Genomic DNA, 17,465 nt, shown 5'->3' with positions numbered 1-17,465 from the left:
TCTTTCTCTGTATCCTTCCATATCTCTCATACCCCTTGCCACTTTCTGTCTTTTATGATGGAAGATAAGTCCAGATCTTGCATCAACTGCTCTTAGTGAGCTCCTTTTGGGGACAGCTCTAGGACTGATTCATCTTTTTAACCTCAGGGCTTTGCACTTAAGTATTTATGATGGTTTTCCTGAATGAAAATGTAGACAGACCAACCTATGAAACATCACTATGTGTTATCTGTTATTCTCCTTTCCTCTCTCTTCACCTGTTGACTTCTCTCCTGCTGTGTGTGTTGGGTATCCGGCTAGCCCTGGGGGCAGCCCATGGTAAGTCCAGTAAGTAGTAGTTGCTCTGTGAAGCCCTGTTGGATGGATAGATGAGAGAAAGGGGCCTACGCTGAGTACAGGACCATTTCCCACACCCAGCTGCTGCATGTCCCCAGACTCCTCGGGACATCGGTCCACAGCTGTAATGAACTGTGTAGGAAAGCCCTTCAAGGCGGTAATAAGCTCTAACAATACTATAGAACCTGCCATTAATTCACCGGATACATTTCTTCTGGAAATACAGATACAAGGCAAATTAACTTTGTGAAAATTATATTTTAAATCAAAGGAATACAAGTACATATTCTCGTCTGGTAATATCCTCATTCATTTACTGTTAACAGAGTTCACATGATACCTAAACGTGGTTCACTCCGGAGCCAAGTAGTGCACTGTGATTATTTCCTTCATTGTACAGCCATCTGTTTTCTCTCAGGTTGGAAACTTTTTCATTTGCTTACTTATCTTTTTCTTTTTGCGGTACGCGGGCCTCTCACTGTTGTGGCCTCTCCTGTTGCGGAGCACAGGCTCTGGACGCACAGGCTCAGCGGCCATGGCCCACGGGCCCAGCCGCTCCGCGGCACGTGGGATCCTCCCAGACCGGGGCACGAACCCGTGTCCCCTGCATCGGCAGGCGGACTCTCAACCACTGCGCCACCAGGGAAGCCCCTCTTTTTTTAAATATTTATTTATTTATTTATTTATTTATTTATTTTTGGCTCCATTGGGTCTTCGTTGCTGCCGGCGGACTTTCTCTAGTTGCAGCGAGCAGGGTCTACTCTTCGTTGCGGGTGTGCGGGGCTTCTCGCTGCGGTGGCTTCTCTTCTTGCGGAGCATGGGCTCTAGGCACGCGGGCTTCAGTAGTTGTGGCACGCGGGCTCAGTAGTTGTGGCTCATGGCCTCTAGAGCGCAGGCTCAGTAGTTGTGGCGCACGGGCTTAGTTGCTCCGCGGCATGTGGGATCTTCCCGGACCAGAGATTCCAGGGATTGAACCCGTGTCCCCTGCATTGTCAGGCGGATTCTTAACCACTGCGCCACCAGGAAAGCCCCTGCTTACTTTTCTAAGTATCATCCAAATGTTCCAACAAGGCCTCTCAATATCACTATCCACATGTTGAGAATTATTGGAAAAATCCCACTACAAATCAAACATTTTAAATGCTTAAGGCATTGTAAGAAATTACACTGTATGTTTTCGGAGTCACCTACCCAGCTTCCCATCAACGACAGTTCCTTGGGTCGGTCAGCGCGTTACTGCATCTCATCTAATCCTTCCCTACGCCCTGGGAAGCAGGTATCGTCATCCACACTTCACCGGTGAGTTAGCTGAGGCTCAGAAAGGTCAAGTGACCAGTCTCCACGACGCGCGGCGAAGGGCGTACTGGAGAAGAGAAGGACGGTTTCTCCGGAAGCGACCAGCGCAAGATGCCCCTCGGCCCTCCGGGAACCCCCGTGACCTCGCGGCTCTGACCTGTCCGCTTCCTTAAGGGAAGCGCAAGGACGCTGCAAGTCCCTCGGCCCCGCCCGCCCCGTCGGGGTCCCGCCCACCCACCGAGGCCCCGCCCACCACTATGACCCGCCCATCCCCAATGGAGCCCCGCCCCGTCACCAAGACCACGCCCCTTCCTGGCCGCGGCTCAGCGCTTCCGCTTCCGGCGGTGTGGGCTGCTGTGCGCGGCAAGGTGATGGCGGCCGGTGGCAGTGATCCGCGGGCAGGCGACGTAGAGGAGGACGCCTCACAGCTCATCTTTCCCAAAGGTGCGGCCTGGGGCTGCCGGACTGCCCCTGTGGTCCTGCGTGGTCGCCGCAGGCCTGGGCAGGAGCGGCGAAGGGCAGGGAGGAGGGGGATGCGGGCCGGCAGGGCAAGGTGCCGCGGGAGCGGGCCAGCCGGAGTCCACGCCTGCAGCCCTGGAGCCGTCGGCGCCCAACTCCACACTGCCCCTGGGCGGCCTCTTGCTCCTGTTTAAGTAGTTTGTTTTATCCGATAAGCTGTGAAGTGTTGGAGGGATGTGTCAAAGATAAAGCTGGCACTAAAGGGGAAAGGACAGATTTTAATCAGTAATATACTATTGCAGTGGGACAGAGAGTCAAGCGTGGACTCATCTAAACTTCGATCTGTAGAGGTGACTGGGCATATTAAAGGGAGAATGAAGGAATAAGGAGCGGAGTGAGCGGGGCCTCAGTAGGGTCGGGGAAGTGAAAAATTACGAAAAGCGGGAAGCGGGGGGTTGGTCCATTTGAAACCCCTTTGGATTTGTTAACTGGCGTTTAACTCCTACCCTCCCACACCCCTCGCTCTGGGCTGGGACACAGGGGCCCTGTCTTCAAGTGTTGGCTGGAACAAACAGTTATTTTGGCAGCCTTCAGTTTTCATAAACAACCACTGTAAAGGGCTAGAGTCATCCCAGGGATGCGGCCTGGAGCTATTAGAAATCTAGTTAGTGTTTTAAATGCATTTATTTTATTTTTATTTATTTTTGGCTGCATTGGGTCTAAGTTGCTGCATGTGGGCTTTCTCTAGCTGTGGCGAGCGGGGGCTGCTCTTCGTTGCGGTGCGCGGGCTTCTCATTGCGTTGGCTTCTCTTGTTGCGGAGCACGGGCTCTAGGCGCGCGGGCTTCAGTAGTTGAGGCACGTGGGCTCAAGAGCTGTGGCACACGGGCTTAGTTACTCCGCGGCATGTGGGATCTTCCCAGACCAGGGATCGAACCCGTGTCCCCTGCATTGGCAGTCGGATTCTTAACCACTGAGCCACCAGGGAAGCCCTCGTCAAGTTTCTGTGGACCAAAGTTGAGTCCTTGGGGAGAAGAGGGCGACAGGAAAGAGCCTGGAGTTTGGTCAGGGAGAGAATCTTTGTCAGATGGCTGGGAGTAAAGCACGTTTTGCTATCAGAGAGCTTCCTCTTTGCAATGTGATGTGCTTAATTTGTAATTTAAAAACCCAAAATAAGTAGAAAGCTTAAGATTTTAAAGTATCATATCTTACAGGTACTGGAAAACACAAAATAAGTGGGGGAAGCCGTAACAGTACCCTTCTTTTAAAAAAAATTACTATATTCACAGTAAAACATGAAATTCCACACCTTTTCACCCAGAGGAAACGACCGTAAATAGTTTAGTGCTTATGCTTCCAAACTGTGCTCATTTATAAATATATACTTATACACTTTATTCTTTGCAAAAATAGAATTATGCTATAGAAATCATACAGCTTTTTAAAAATTTGATGATATATTGTGTAGAACTGTTCTATTCTTTCAAAGGGCTAGGTAGTACTTAATGGTTGTACCATAGTACTATTTATCTGTTGATAGACATATAGGTTGCTTCTAGTATTGTATTTTATAGACTCAAGGTATAATACTCCCTTCCATAGGATAGCTTCATGGAAGTTTTGGGCATAATGGAAATATATGTTTGTTTTCTTTTTTATGGTGTAATAACTAAGAGGGAGATGGTTTTCTTAATTTCATGATAAATTAAACCAGTTTTTCATATTTAGGTTTTGTCTAGGTACTTTTTATTCAGGTTTTTGTTTGTTTATTTGTTTTTTAAATGCTGTACAGTTAGAAATTCCCTGGCAGTCCAGTGGCTAGGACTCGGCGCTCTCACTGCCGGGGGCCCCGAGTTCAATCCCTGGTCGGGGAACTAAGATCCCACAAGCCATGCGGCATGGCAAAAAAAAAAAAAAAAACCTGAAAAATACTGTACAGTTGCGGGATATTGAAGCCTCTGGATTTCTGCAGGGACGGAGACTTGCTGATAGTCTCAAAGGCAAAAGGAACGTTTAGAAGCTGACTTTTGGAGGAATATTTTCAGCTGACATTTATGCTTCTCACAAATAGAGTTTGAAACAGCTGAGACACTTCTAAATTCAGAAGTTCATATGCTTCTGGAGCATCGAAAGCAACAAAATGAGAGTGCAGAGGATGAACAGGAACTTTCTGAGGTCTTCATGAAAACTTTAAACTACACAGCCCGTTTCAGTCGTTTCAAAAACAGAGAGACCATTGCCAGTGTACGTAGGTGAGTGCTGAAAGAAAGTTTTATTAATCCAGACTATTAGACATCTGCACGTAGCATGCTGTTGCCGCCTCCCCCGCTCCTCCCCGCCACCCCGTGGGCATCGTCTGTACGATTAATGTAAGTAAAATAATGTCTTCGTCAAAATTTTGAAATAGCTTATATGGTCAAAACCCTCCTTGGCCACCTTTTGCTGTACCCCAAATCCCAGTTACCTCCCTGCAGAGTGACTACTGTCAGAAGTTCGCTGTTAGCCCGGCAGAGCTTGTTCCGTACATTGGCATACACACCATAAACACACAGCATTGTTTTATTTTGCTTGTTTCTTTTTTTGAATAAAGTGGGCTTATTTATTATTTCCCTGGTGTGTCCTAGAGATCTTGCTATGTTAATAAATATAAATCAGGAGCATTCTTTCTGGATCTTTGCTTGACCATTCAAAAGGTGACCGGCTTTTAGCATTTTTTCCTAAGGCATTGCTTCTCAAATTGGTTGGATGTGCTCTGGGAAACAGTGAGGTGCTGGGGTATATAGGAGGCCCCAGGGAAAACAAGAGCTGTTTTAGCATTTCTTTGATTTCTTCGAAGATGAACATTATCTCATGTGAACTAGATAATCATTTGATGTTCTGATATAATTTGAGCCACTAGAGAAGTCCATTTTTATAAACTGGGTGTCATCAGTGTTACTTGGTGGTATGGTTTAAAACATTTCTGCATTAAAGCAAACAGATACCAGTATATTGTGAAGTAAAACAAATGATATATATGATCTCTTTTTTCTAATACTTTAGTTGTATTTATTTATTTTTATTATTATTTATTTTGGCTGCACCACGCGGCATGCGAGATATTAGTTTCCCGACCAGGGATCGATCGAACCCGTGCCCTCTGCACTGGGAGCTCGGAGTCTTAACCATTGGACCACCAAGGAAGTCCCTGAATTATTGAAATAAATCATGAGACTTAAATCCTTGCAGTTGCAGAAAGTCATTTGTGCCTATGCCCCCGAGTTGGTTGTGGGTACTTGTTTGCTCTACTCTGGTGAAATGTTTGAGAAGTACTGTCCTAAGGAAAAGCAAGTGGACAAAAAGATGTATATATGCAAATATTCTTCAGAGAGCTATTAATAATAGTCACAGTTTTAAAAAAAACTAAATATTCAACAGTAATTAAATAAATTGTGGTAAATCCATTTGATGGACTACTATATATTTTGTTTGTTTGTTTGTTCTTTTCGGTACGCGGGCCTCTCACTGTTGTGGCCTCTCACGCTGCGGAGCACAGGCTCCGGACGCACAGGCTCAGCGGCCATGGCTCACGGGCCCAGCCGCTCCGTGGCATGTGGGATCTTCCCGGACCGGGGCACGAACCCGTGTCCCCTGCACCGGCAGGCGGACTCTCAACCACTGCGCCACCAGGGAAGCCCTGGGCTACTATATTGTCATTGAAAATTATGATAGAAAATGAAATTGAAGGATGTTCACATAATTTAGGTGTGCAGAAAATGAAGTGATAAAGCTGTATATGAAGTATAGCCTGTTCTGAAAAGTGTGGGTGTATGCATGGGGAAAAGATTACGTACAAAACTGCAAAGTGTTGAACCAAAAAGATGACTTGAATAAATGAAGGTGGACTTAAACGTTCACGAATAAGAGGTCTTAATACTGTAAAAATGTCATTTCTCCTCAAATTAATGTATACATTTAGTGCCATCCTAAATCCTCAAGGTAATTGATATATATTCTCAAATACACTCGGAACTTTGTAAGTAGGATTTTGGATGACAGTGCATTCATTGTTATACCATCTTGAACATCTGTAATTTGTTTTGTTGCTGTTACTGTTATTCCACTGATAAAGCATAATTTGCCGTATAATTCAATTAAGATGAGGTGGTAATAGATCATTATAAATAAACATACAGTGGCTGAGGCAAGGCACCAATCACCTGAATCCTGCCAGTGAGCAGCACAGGCTCCCTAAGTGGCGCCAAGAAAAATATATCCTCTGCTGTGAAAAATAAATAATACTAAGTTAATTAACGAATGCCCCCCCCCCAAAGATCTAAAATTTGTAAGAATGGTCAGAAAAACTTTTTTTTTTAAATAAATATATTTATTTATTTATTTTTGACTGTGTTGGGTTTTTGTTGCTGTGCGCAGGCTTTATCTAGTCGTGGCGAGCAAGGGCTACCCTTCGTTGCGGTGCGCGGGCTTCTCATTGCGGTGGCTTCTCTTGTTGCCGCGTGTGGGCTCTAGGCGCGTGGGCTCAGTAGTTGTGGCTCTTGGGCTCTAGGCACGCAGGCTCAGTAGTTGTGGAACACGGGCTCAGTAGTTATGGCTCACAGGCGTAGTTGCTCCGTGGCATGTGGGATCCTCCCGGACCAGGGCTTGAACCCATGTTCCCTACATTGGCAGGCGGATTCTTAACCACTGCGCCACCAGGGAAGCCCCAGAAAAACTTTTAAAAAGAAAAAGGAAGGGGAGTTTGCCCTACAAGCTGTTAAAATACATTAAAAAGTGACAGTAATGAAAATAGTGACACTTTGGCCTGAGAATAGATAGATGATTGGGGCAGAATAGAAAATTCAGGAACAGATACAAATCCAAATCTATTATGTTTTATATGAGTCCAGTGTATGGCAAAGATGGTACTGTAAGTTACTGGGAAAATATTTTTAAATGAAGTTGTAACTCTGTATACCTTATACCAAAATAATTACTGAAGGAATTAAGGATTTAAATGTAAACTATGATGCATAAAAGTGCTATGTGATAACTTGAGTGAATATACAGTTTTGGCTGTAGTTAGTAGGACTTTAAATGAGGGGAAACTTCTTAGTTTCTTAGTTGAGAAACTTAGTTGAGTAAGTAAATGATTCTTAGTTGAGTAAGTAAATGAATTTACATAAATATCTTGAAATAAAGTGCCATAAGTAAAATCTAAGTATGAATAAACTGGGAAGAGGATTGATGTCCTTAATGTTAAGAGCTCTAACAGATAATCAAGAGATGACACCCAGTTTATAAAAATGGATTTAAGGGCTTCCCTGGTGGCGCAGTGGTTGAGAGTCCGCCTGCCCATGCAGGGGACACGGGTTCGTGCCCCTGTCCGGGAGGATCCCACATGCCGAGAAGCGGCTGGGCCCGTGAGCCATGGCCACTGAAGCTGCGTGTCCGGAGCCTGTGCTCCGCAACAGGAGAGGCCACGACAGTGAGAGGCCCACATACTGCAAAAAAAAAAAAAAAAGGATTTATTAGTCTCTAATGACTTGATTTATGTCAGAACTTCAAATGACTATCTAATTCAAATGAAATAATGTTCATCTTCTAGGAAATCAAAGAAATGCTAAAATAGCTAAGTAGGTTTAAAAAGAATGGGAAACCTAGTGTAAGAAGTAGGGGAAACAGGCACCATCTTTTATTGCTGGTGGCAGTGTAGTGTATATTGGTAAAGCCCTTTTAGGGCACTGTCTCTCAGAAAGAAGCCATCCAGTTATATCGTATCCTTTGACTGAATAATTCTGCTTCCAGGAATTTATCTTTAAAGCACAAAGTAATCAATCAAGTGCACAAAGAAGTATACATTTACAATGATGTCTAGAATGATGAATAATTGGAAACAACAGAAATGTTCAACAGCAGGAAATTTGATATATAAATTTATGGCACAACCTTTCAGTGCAATGCCATGTTCAAGGTAAAGTTATGTGTGTACTAATATGGAAAACAGCTTCTGTATTGTTGAGTGAAAAAAGGCCAGTTAAAGACTAACATTTGTTATAATTCCTTTTGGGGTTTTGTTTTGTTTTGTTTGTTTATTTGTTTTTAATTATGGAAAGGGCAGTTGGACTCTCTATGAAAATGTTGACACTGGTTATTTCTGGGTAGAATTTCAGGTTATTTTCCCATGTTGGGGTTTTGTAGGGGTTTTTTTGGTATTTTTTATAAATGAATATGTGTTCATTTTACAACAGATCCCTCCGTATAATACATACACTACATTATGAACCTCTGCCTGTGTAACTAAGTTTACAGTATTTTCTTTACAAAATGGAAATAGCTTTATTAGGTGACGAAAAGTTACAAAACAGAATGAGTGAGTTTGTATTCTAAAACATAGAAAGACGTTTGGAATGGCATACTAATATGGTAACATTGACTTTGTTTAGGTAGTGACTTTCATTTTTCTGTCTTTATTTTCTCAATTTTGAACAATAACTAATAGGCTTGTAGTCAAGTGGTAAGGACAGGAAATGTTTATTTCTGAACAGGTAATTAAGGTCCTCTCTGAAACCAGATTTACCATGGACGACCTCTGTTTTAAGAAGTCGATATGTGAGAATCCAGGATATGATTTGTATTGATGATGTTCTTTTTTACAGCTTGAACTAGAAGTACATTTAAAATAAGATGCAGTTTATACATAGATTTGTACAAAGTAAGATATGCTTGTATTTGTTTATTTTTTAGATACTTTTTTTTTTTTTGCGGTATGCGGGCCTCTCACTGTTGTGGCCTCTCCCGTTGCGGAGTACAGGCTCCGGACGCGCAGGCTCAGCGGCCATGGCTCACGGGCCCAGCCTCTCCGCGGCATGTGGGATCTTCCCGGACCGGGGCACGAACCCGTGTCCCCTGCACCGGCAGGCGGACTCTCAACCACTGCGCCACCAGGGAAGCCCTTAGATACATTTAAAAGAGAATTTTCTTCAAGTCAAGATGCCTGGTAGATGGGGGACATCTGACATCATGTGTTTGACATAAAATTAATAACAAAGGAAGCAAAGAACAGTGGTAGGAAGAGCAAAGAGCAACAGAATAAATTCTCGGGGGAAAGCTTGTATAGTCCTCGAGGTACATAGCAGTTTCTCAGAAGTTATCATCGCAAGCATTCTTTGCCTTGGTGTGCTTTCACTGTCTCTGCCTGATTTCGTTGTAGCTTCCTGTTCTCCAGGAAGAGGAACAGGAAGTGATTTGAAAGTGGTATTTTGCAGCAAACCTAACCATAATGGGAAGATTGCAAGTGCTTTATTTTTCCTCTTCCTTGCTAGCTACATTTGATGCCCTTTTTCCTATTCATCATTGTTTGATTTTGTTTGTCTTGATTTTCTTCCCTGTGATCAGCTTGCTGCTCCAGAAGAAGCTTCATAAGTTTGAGTTGGCCTGTTTAGCCAACCTTTGTCCAGAGACTGCTGAGGAGTCCAAGGCCCTGATCCCAAGGTTAGGACTGGTTGTGAAAAGCTCTGTGTGTATTGGATAAATTCTTACAAGTAGAATTACTGTGTCTAAAAGCTGTGTGCATTTAAAATCTAGATAGATATCACCAACGTTGGATGGGTGCCTTTGTAATGAGATTGATGGTTTTATAGCACACCAATTGTTGGCAAAAATGTGAAACAGCTGAAACTCTGGTATACTGATGATAGGAGTGCAAATTAGTATGGTCACTTTGGAGAGCAGTTTGGCTACATCCAGTAAAGCTAAAGATGAATATACCCCATGAGCCCAAAATACATTCCTGGGTACGTGTCCTAAAAGCAACGCATACGTAGTTTAAAAGAAGACATGTATTCCAATGTTTATTGCTGCATTGTTAGTGATAGCAAAAACTGGACAACAGTCAAGACTGGAGAAATAAATCATTGTATGATCATATAATGTTTATTATATAGCAGTGAAAAAACTAGTGAACTAGGACAACGTGGAATAATGTCAACAAATGCCAAATTGAATTTTGAGTGAAAAAATTGCAGAAGGATACATACAATACGATGCCATTTCTTTTTTTTTTTTTTTTTCCCGTACGCGGGCCTCTCGCTGTTGTGGCCTCTCCCGTTGCGCAGCACAGGCTCAGCGGCCATGGCTCACGGGCCCAGCCACTGCGCGGCATGTGGGATCTTCCCAGACCGGGGCACAAACCCGTGTCCCCTGCATCGGCAGGCGGACTCTCAACCACTGCGCCACCAGGGAAGCCCTACGATTCCATTTCTTATAGTTTAAAACCAGTACTGCATATTGCTTGTAGATACATTTACATATACTATAGTAAATATTAATATAAAAGTACATGTAGGGATGATGAATACCAAATTTAGGATAATGGTTACTTCTGGGGAAGGAAGAAAAGGAATTGGAATAGGGGAGCACACACAGAGCCATCGATTTGTGTCTGTCATATTTATTAAAGAATCAAGGGGAGAGGGAATTCCCTGGCGGTCCAGTGGTTAGGACTCCGAGCTTCTACTGCAGGGGGTCTGGGTTCAATCCCTGGTCGGGGAACTAAGATCTTGCAGGCCACACAGTGTGGCAAAAAAAAAGGGAATCAGGTGGGGATGACTTTTAAAATGAGCTTATTTTCTATACCATTTATATGTTTGAAATACTTCATAATGTTTTTTAAAGGAAAGAAGTAAGAGTTGCAATGTAAAGGTGTCAGCGTTTAGGGGTAAGCGGAGAGGTGGGCCAGTGGTGCTGGAAAATTAGCACACACGAAAGAAGAGGCCGGGGAGCACTGTCGCTGCGACACTCACTTTTTTTGTTTTCCTTCTTGTAGCCTGGAGGGGCGGTTTGAAGATGAGGAGCTACAGCAGATTCTTGATGACATCCAGACCAAGCGCAGCTTTCAGTATTGACCTCCAGATACCACTGCTGCTGGGGGACACATCACATCCCCAGCACAGCGCTGCTGGCCCAGGATCCAGGGCTGACTTGCACAGAAAATCTATTGCAGAAGACACTTGGGCGTCCTTTGGATAGAACAACCCAGTGCTTGGTCTTGGTTTAGGTTGCTGTTTCAGGCTCGACCGTTGGACGCTGATGGCCAGCATAACCTTGGAGAGGCCTTGCAGTGGCTGCCTGAGCTTGCCTCTGGGAAGGGTGAGGTGGGGCGATGTGCATCTAAGCCACACTGCTGACGCCTCACATCACGGTCTTTGGCCCTTGTGTTATTTTTGATTCCTACTATTTCATGTTTTAATTTCAGTGTGTTCATAGTTTTTGAAGCTATACTAGAACATGTAAAACTGGTATGGGAAACAGTATCCCCTAAATGCAAAAAGAGCAATTAAACGAGACCTGTATCGTTGTTTGAAATTCTTAAAGAGAGGGTGATAGCGCCTTGGCGTCATTGTGCTTAACCAGGAGACAGGGAAGAGCTGCCGCGAAGAGTAGTCACGCCTGAGGGTGACTGCTGAGTGCTGTGGGGCACACAGCCTTGAGGTGGGCAAGCACCGTGCCGTTCTTCTTGGATTGCTGCACAGCAGAGATTTGGAGTAAGTGGTCTTTAAGCACTTACTGTGTCACTGCCGCATTCAGACTTTTCCTTCCTGGGCCAGATGTGAAGGAGTGAGCACTTCATAGTGTCCTCATATGGGGCATCGGGTCCAAACCTCTGGCCTCCTGCTTAGCAGCAGGTGTTCTGGGATGGAGGAGACGTGGGAGGAGGGCGCCTGCCACTTCCCGAGCCACTACAGTGGCCTCACTCCATCTGAGGCTAGTTGCGGAGAAAACACTTTAATTACTAAACACTGCGGCTCTGAATTTTCTGAAGGGAAATATGCCTGTTTTCTTCACAATTTGGTGATTTTTCTTTGAGGCACTTGTTGGCTCCAAGTGAATTCAGGGTCCAGCGAAAAGGCTGGGGAAAGAACAAAGCTGCCTTTAAAAGTCAAGGTGGTTTTATGTCAGCTGCTGACTAAGGCAAAAATAAAATTTCTTTAATAAAGTCTTTCAGTTTCTGAAATGACATGGTTTCTGAGTCACCAATATTCTTGATCATTATTTGAAGGAAATGTCATTCATACCTCAATTAAAGAAGCATTTGAGGAAATAATCTTTTCATCCTTGGGCAACTTTACTTCTTTGAGACTCAGTGTTCTCAATTGTAAAATGTGGATAATAGTTTCTATTCCACAGATGTTTTTAAAGATTGAATGAGAAAATTATTAAAAAGAGCCTATTGGTGTCTGACATACACTATACCCCAGTAAATGTTAGCTGTTATAGTCAGCTTGCTTTGTAGAAATTAGTGCAAGGGGGACTTCCCTGGCGGTCCAGTAGTTAGGACTCTGCGCCTTCACTGCCGAGGCCCCTGGTTCAATTCCTGGTCAAGGAGCTAAGATCCCACAAGCCATGTGGCACAGCCCAAAAAAAAAAAAAAAGAAATTAGTGCAAGGAATTGGTAGCATACCCACTGGTACTGGCATCAGACTATGAAAACAAACCCAACTGCCTTACTCAAAGTCTGCAGAATTATCTTTTAAGAGAGTCAGTTCCATGGTTGGCACCAGGCAATGAAACAAAAAGAACAGGCCTGGATGGCAGACCCGAGCTGTAATCCAGGCCGCGTGTGCTCGGTGGCAGGAGCAGGGCGGTGCTACCACCTCCACCGGGTGCCCGCCTGTGAGCCACCTGGGAGTATTAAACTGTGCAAAGTGCCCGGCATATAGTTAGGCACTAATAAATGGCAGGTAGTAAGGCAACTAGAAGCAGTTTAAAACAACAACTCATACTGGGGGATTACATGTAAAAGCAGCCTCATGCCATGTTACAGACTCAAAGCCTGATCTGTGCCTTCTGGTCAGGGTTCTGTCTAGTCCTGGACAGCAGCTCACTGTCCAGTGAACAGGAGGCCCTGCAAAATCTTTAATCATCTGTGAAACATCGTTAGACTCACTGCACCGTTTGCAAAAGCAGAATTCAAAACAAAGATGTCGTAGGGGCTTCCCTGGTGACGCAGTGGTTGAGAATCCACCTGCCAATGAAGGGACACGGATTCGAGCCCTGGTCTGGGAGGATCCCACATGCCACGGAGCAGCTGGGCCCGTGAGCCACAACTACTGAGCCTGCGCGTTTGGAGCCTGTGCTCCACAACGGAAGAGGCCGCGACAGTGAGAGGCCTGCGCACTGCGATGAAGAGTAGCCCCTGCTCGCCACAACTGGAGAAAGCCCTTGCACAGAAACGAAGACCCAACACAGCCAAAGATAAATAACTAAATTAATTAATTTTTAAAAAAAGATGTCATGTTGTCAAAGCCTCACTTCACCAGAAAGCTACATTAACCAGAAAAGCTTTTCTGAAAGCTCTCGTCATCTTGGTTTTATAAAAATGTATTAAACTTGAGTCTTGAAAAAGCATTACTGGATGGGGCTTGAGCACAAGCCATTCTTACTAAAAATTATTGTTTTAAGCTTATTTCTAAAACCATTGAAGCCTACACAAAGACTTCTGTGTGAATAATCATTGCAGCGTTATTCATAATAGCTGGAAAGTGGAAACAATTCCCGTGTCCACCAGTTAGTGATTTGGTCAGCAAAGTCTGATACAGCCATACAGTGGAATACTTTTTAGCAATAAAAAGGAATGAACTAAAAAAACAAAAACCCGAAGCATTGAAGCCCACAGGATATGCCAGTGGGGTGACATTTTTTCAATTTTTTATTGTGAAAAATTTTAAGCACAGAAAAGCTGAAAGATTAGAGCATTGATCATACCTATGTTTTTCAGCTGCATTTAACAGGTGATGTTTGTCATATTTGCTTTATTATATTTTTCTAGGAAGCATGTGAAAGCAGACAGCATGACACTTCATTGAAAATTGAAGCATGCATTTTAAAAATACACTTTCCTCTGTTAAGTACAACTGTTGCACTTAGGAATATTGACAAGCATTTCCTGATAACTTAATATTCAGTTCAAACTTCTCCTGAGGAGGGTTCTGGGCCAGTAGTCAGTCCCAGTGTTGGTATAATTTAGTATATAAAATCAATCGTCGTAAAGGATCTAAATATTGAAATTGAAATATTGAAGAAATACATGTGGCTACTGCCCTCAAGTTGCTGGACGAAAATACCCGTTTGCAACCCCTAGGTGAAAAGTGGGCCTAGACAGAGTTCAGGCCCTAAACAGTGATCGGTAATGTGTCTGCCTGTGGCTCTCCGTGCCTGTTCCTTCAGCAGCAGCAGGAGGGCAGTTTGGGACTAAACAGGCAGAAAGTGTGAGTGGCGACAGCAGGGTGAAGGTAGGTCTGTCTACTGGAATCACGTTCAGACTTGGGTTCTGTGCGCCTCGCTCCCTTTGCGTGGCTCCCAGGGGGTGCTAAGTAGTGAGTGTTGAGTAAATACACCGCCCCCGTTTGCCGAAGGTCGACTTGGAGTGCAGGGAGAACGAGAATGTACCTGAAATAATACAGTTGAAGGAGAGGACTTTGTGAGGGGGCGGCGGGGAGGTGGGGAAGCAGCCCAGAAGACACCTGGGAATTTTGGAAGACAAGGCAGAGCTGCCCAACAGAACTTTCTGCAAGGTAGGAATATTCCTTATCTGCACTGTCCAGTGCGGTGGCTGCCTGCCACAGGTAGCCCTGGAGCACTTGAGGCTAGTGTCACTGGATTGAGGAACTGAACTTAAGTAGACAGCAACACAGAAAGAATTGGTCACATAGGCTAGTTTCCATTCAGTCAACTTTCTAGCTGTCTCAGTTGGGATAGAGGCATTTACAGAACTGGCTGTGCTTGAGCCTTCTTTGCAAGCAGCTTTTATTTATGCATGCATGCTTCACCAGGTCTTAGTTTCAGCATGTGGACTCTTCGCTGCAGCTTGTGGGATCTAGTTCCCTGACCAGGGATCGAACCCAAGCCCCCTGCACTGGGAGTCTTAACCACCGGACCACCAGGGAAGTCCCATGAACTGTAAATTTTATTTAAGTTTTAAATTTAAAAATTTAGATAGTCACATGTAGCTAGTGGTTACTGTAGTGGACAACACAGCTCTTAGCTCCCAACACAAATGTCCCGCAAACCACTGAGCGTTACAGCAAGACTGACAGTGCTCACAGGAGGAGCAGTAATAATGGGAGAGCATTCATCCAAATGGGGTCCCCAGAGTTTGGAAGTCCAAAGATGTATATCACTTTCTACGTATCACTGAATCCAATTTTTGTGTATAATACACGTTCTCTTTTTAAAAATCTGCCTCTTTAGTACTTATGCTCAAGGACAAAATTATGAAGGCTGTTTTAAGGAAACATTTGGGAATAGTGAAAAGATGAATGCCCCATCTTGTGGTGAGAACCTCTTTCCTAATTAATTCTGCCTTTTCAGTAGGCTGATAACTTGTACGTTGAATTTAAAAAAGCAAAACTCCAAGGTTTACTACCTTTTAAGGCTTCTGATATTTATATTTTGTAATTCTACTAATAAATATGGTCCAGGCACAGGTTACTCCCGGATTCACAGACTGATGTCCTTTTAAATTCAGACTAACCTGTACCTCCTGAGCCATATCAACACCAGCCCGTGTCTGCATGTGTCCTAAATACATTCCCCTTGTTAATAGGGAACTTAACAGTTCTCCATATTCAAAGGCAATTGAAATTAGAAGATATTTGACAAGCAATACTTTCTATACTTAATGATAGAAGAAATAAAAAAGACTTGATTACATAATTTTAAATTGGGTAAAATCACTAGAAAGGCAATTGAGAGAAAATTTATAGCAGAGAAGACGAGCAAAGGGTGAAGATGTTTATAAAGAGCTTTTAAAAATAAACTTTAACATCTTAGGGCCCCAATTTCAAAAAGGATAAAGCATATCGACACAAGTTACATCCAATTACCAAATTAATGGGGAAACGTTCACCCTAATTAGTTTTCAAAGGTATCTAAAATGAGGTGATGTTTTTCTCATTAAAAATGTACAAAAGGGGCTTCCCTGGTGGCGCAGTGGTTAAGAATCCGCCTGCCAATGCAGGGGACACGGGTTCAAGCTCTGGTCTGGGAAGATCCCACATGCCGCGGAGCAACTACGCCCGTGTGCCACAACTACTGAGCCTACGCTCTAGAGCCCACGAGCCACAACTACCGAGCCTGCGAGCCACAACTACTGAATCCCGTGCTCCGCAACAAGAGAAGCCACCACTCACCGCAACTAGAGAAAGCCTGTGTGCAGCAACAAAGACCCAGTGCAGCCAAAAATAAATAAATAAAATAAATTTATAAGAAAAAAATGTACAAAAGAATGCCCTCTATTTACATGTAGTGAGCAACTTCTTTGTGTCAGTTGCTATTCTGTACGCATGAGGATACAGAGACAAAGAATGCCAGCTTTCAGAGTGCTGCCTCAGTGGGACAAATAAAAACATACTTCGTGCTTAAAGTCTTTACACTCCTGAGTAATACAAGGACCACAAAATCATGTCTTCCCTGGTGGCGCAGTGGTTAAGAATCCGCCTGCCAATGCAGGGAACATGAGTTCACTCCCTGGTCCGGGAATATCCCACATGCCGCAGAGCAACTAAGCCCATGTGCCAGAACTACTGAGCCCGTGCTCTAGAGCCTGCGAGCCACGACTACTGAGCCCGGGTGCTGCAACTATTGAAGGCTGAGCGCCTAGAGCTCATGCTCCGCAACATGAGAAGCCACGCACCGCAACGAAGAGCAGCCCCCACTCGCTGCAACTAGAGAAAGCCCACACACAGCAACAAACACCCAATGCAGCCAAAACTAAAAATAAATAAAAATTAAAAAATAAAGGACCAACAAAATCACCCCTGAGCACCCACTCCCACCTCTCTTTATGCTGTAGTTTTTTTTTTTTTTTGTCCAGGACTTTAGTTTGACTCTGTTTTTAATTACCCCCAACACACACCACACACACACACACACACACACACACACACACACACACACAATGTTTTACAGTCGATGCAGGGATTTATCCACTTTATTTTCTGATTTTAAAATTTATTATAAGGTTATAGTCTCAAGACAAAGTGATATGGGTAAAGGGTAGAGAAATAGATCGGTGGAACAGAATAGAATCCACAAGAGACCCATGCGTATATGATTAAATGATTTTGGATAAAGTTGCTAGGGCAATCCCACTGGAAAATGAAAGCTTTTTTTTTTCAGAAAATAACTTTTAATTTTATACTGTAGTATAGTTGATTAACAATGTTGTGTTCGTTTCAGGTATATAGCAAAGTGATTCAGTTATACATACATATGTATCTATTCTTTTTTCACATTCTTTTCCCATTATCCACATTTTTACCAACTTATTTGCTCATTGTTGCATCTATGCATCTCCCCTTCCTCCTGGGTTCAGTTTTATTTTTCACAAAGCTGCTCC

General features: G+C 43.8%; 1 protein-coding gene across 1 annotated transcript; it reads left to right on the top strand.

Moving 5' to 3' along the window:
* The first annotated feature begins 1,960 nt into the window (after positions 1 to 1,960).
* On the top strand, positions 1,961 to 12,083 carry POLR2D (RNA polymerase II subunit D). Its single transcript, XM_067742287.1, has 4 exons — positions 1,961 to 2,076; positions 4,161 to 4,341; positions 9,464 to 9,559; positions 10,893 to 12,083. The coding sequence occupies exons 1-4, from the start codon at positions 2,004 to 2,006 to the stop codon at positions 10,969 to 10,971; spliced, it is 429 nt and encodes a 142-aa protein (XP_067598388.1). The 5' UTR covers positions 1,961 to 2,003; the 3' UTR covers positions 10,972 to 12,083.
* The last annotated feature ends 5,382 nt before the right edge of the window (positions 12,084 to 17,465 follow it).

Source organism: Pseudorca crassidens, chromosome 6 (assembly GCF_039906515.1).
Source record: "Pseudorca crassidens isolate mPseCra1 chromosome 6, mPseCra1.hap1, whole genome shotgun sequence".
NCBI lineage: Eukaryota > Metazoa > Chordata > Mammalia > Artiodactyla > Delphinidae > Pseudorca > Pseudorca crassidens.
The sequence above is the reverse complement of the archived record's forward strand: the minus strand, read 5'-3'. Positions and strand labels throughout refer to the sequence as shown.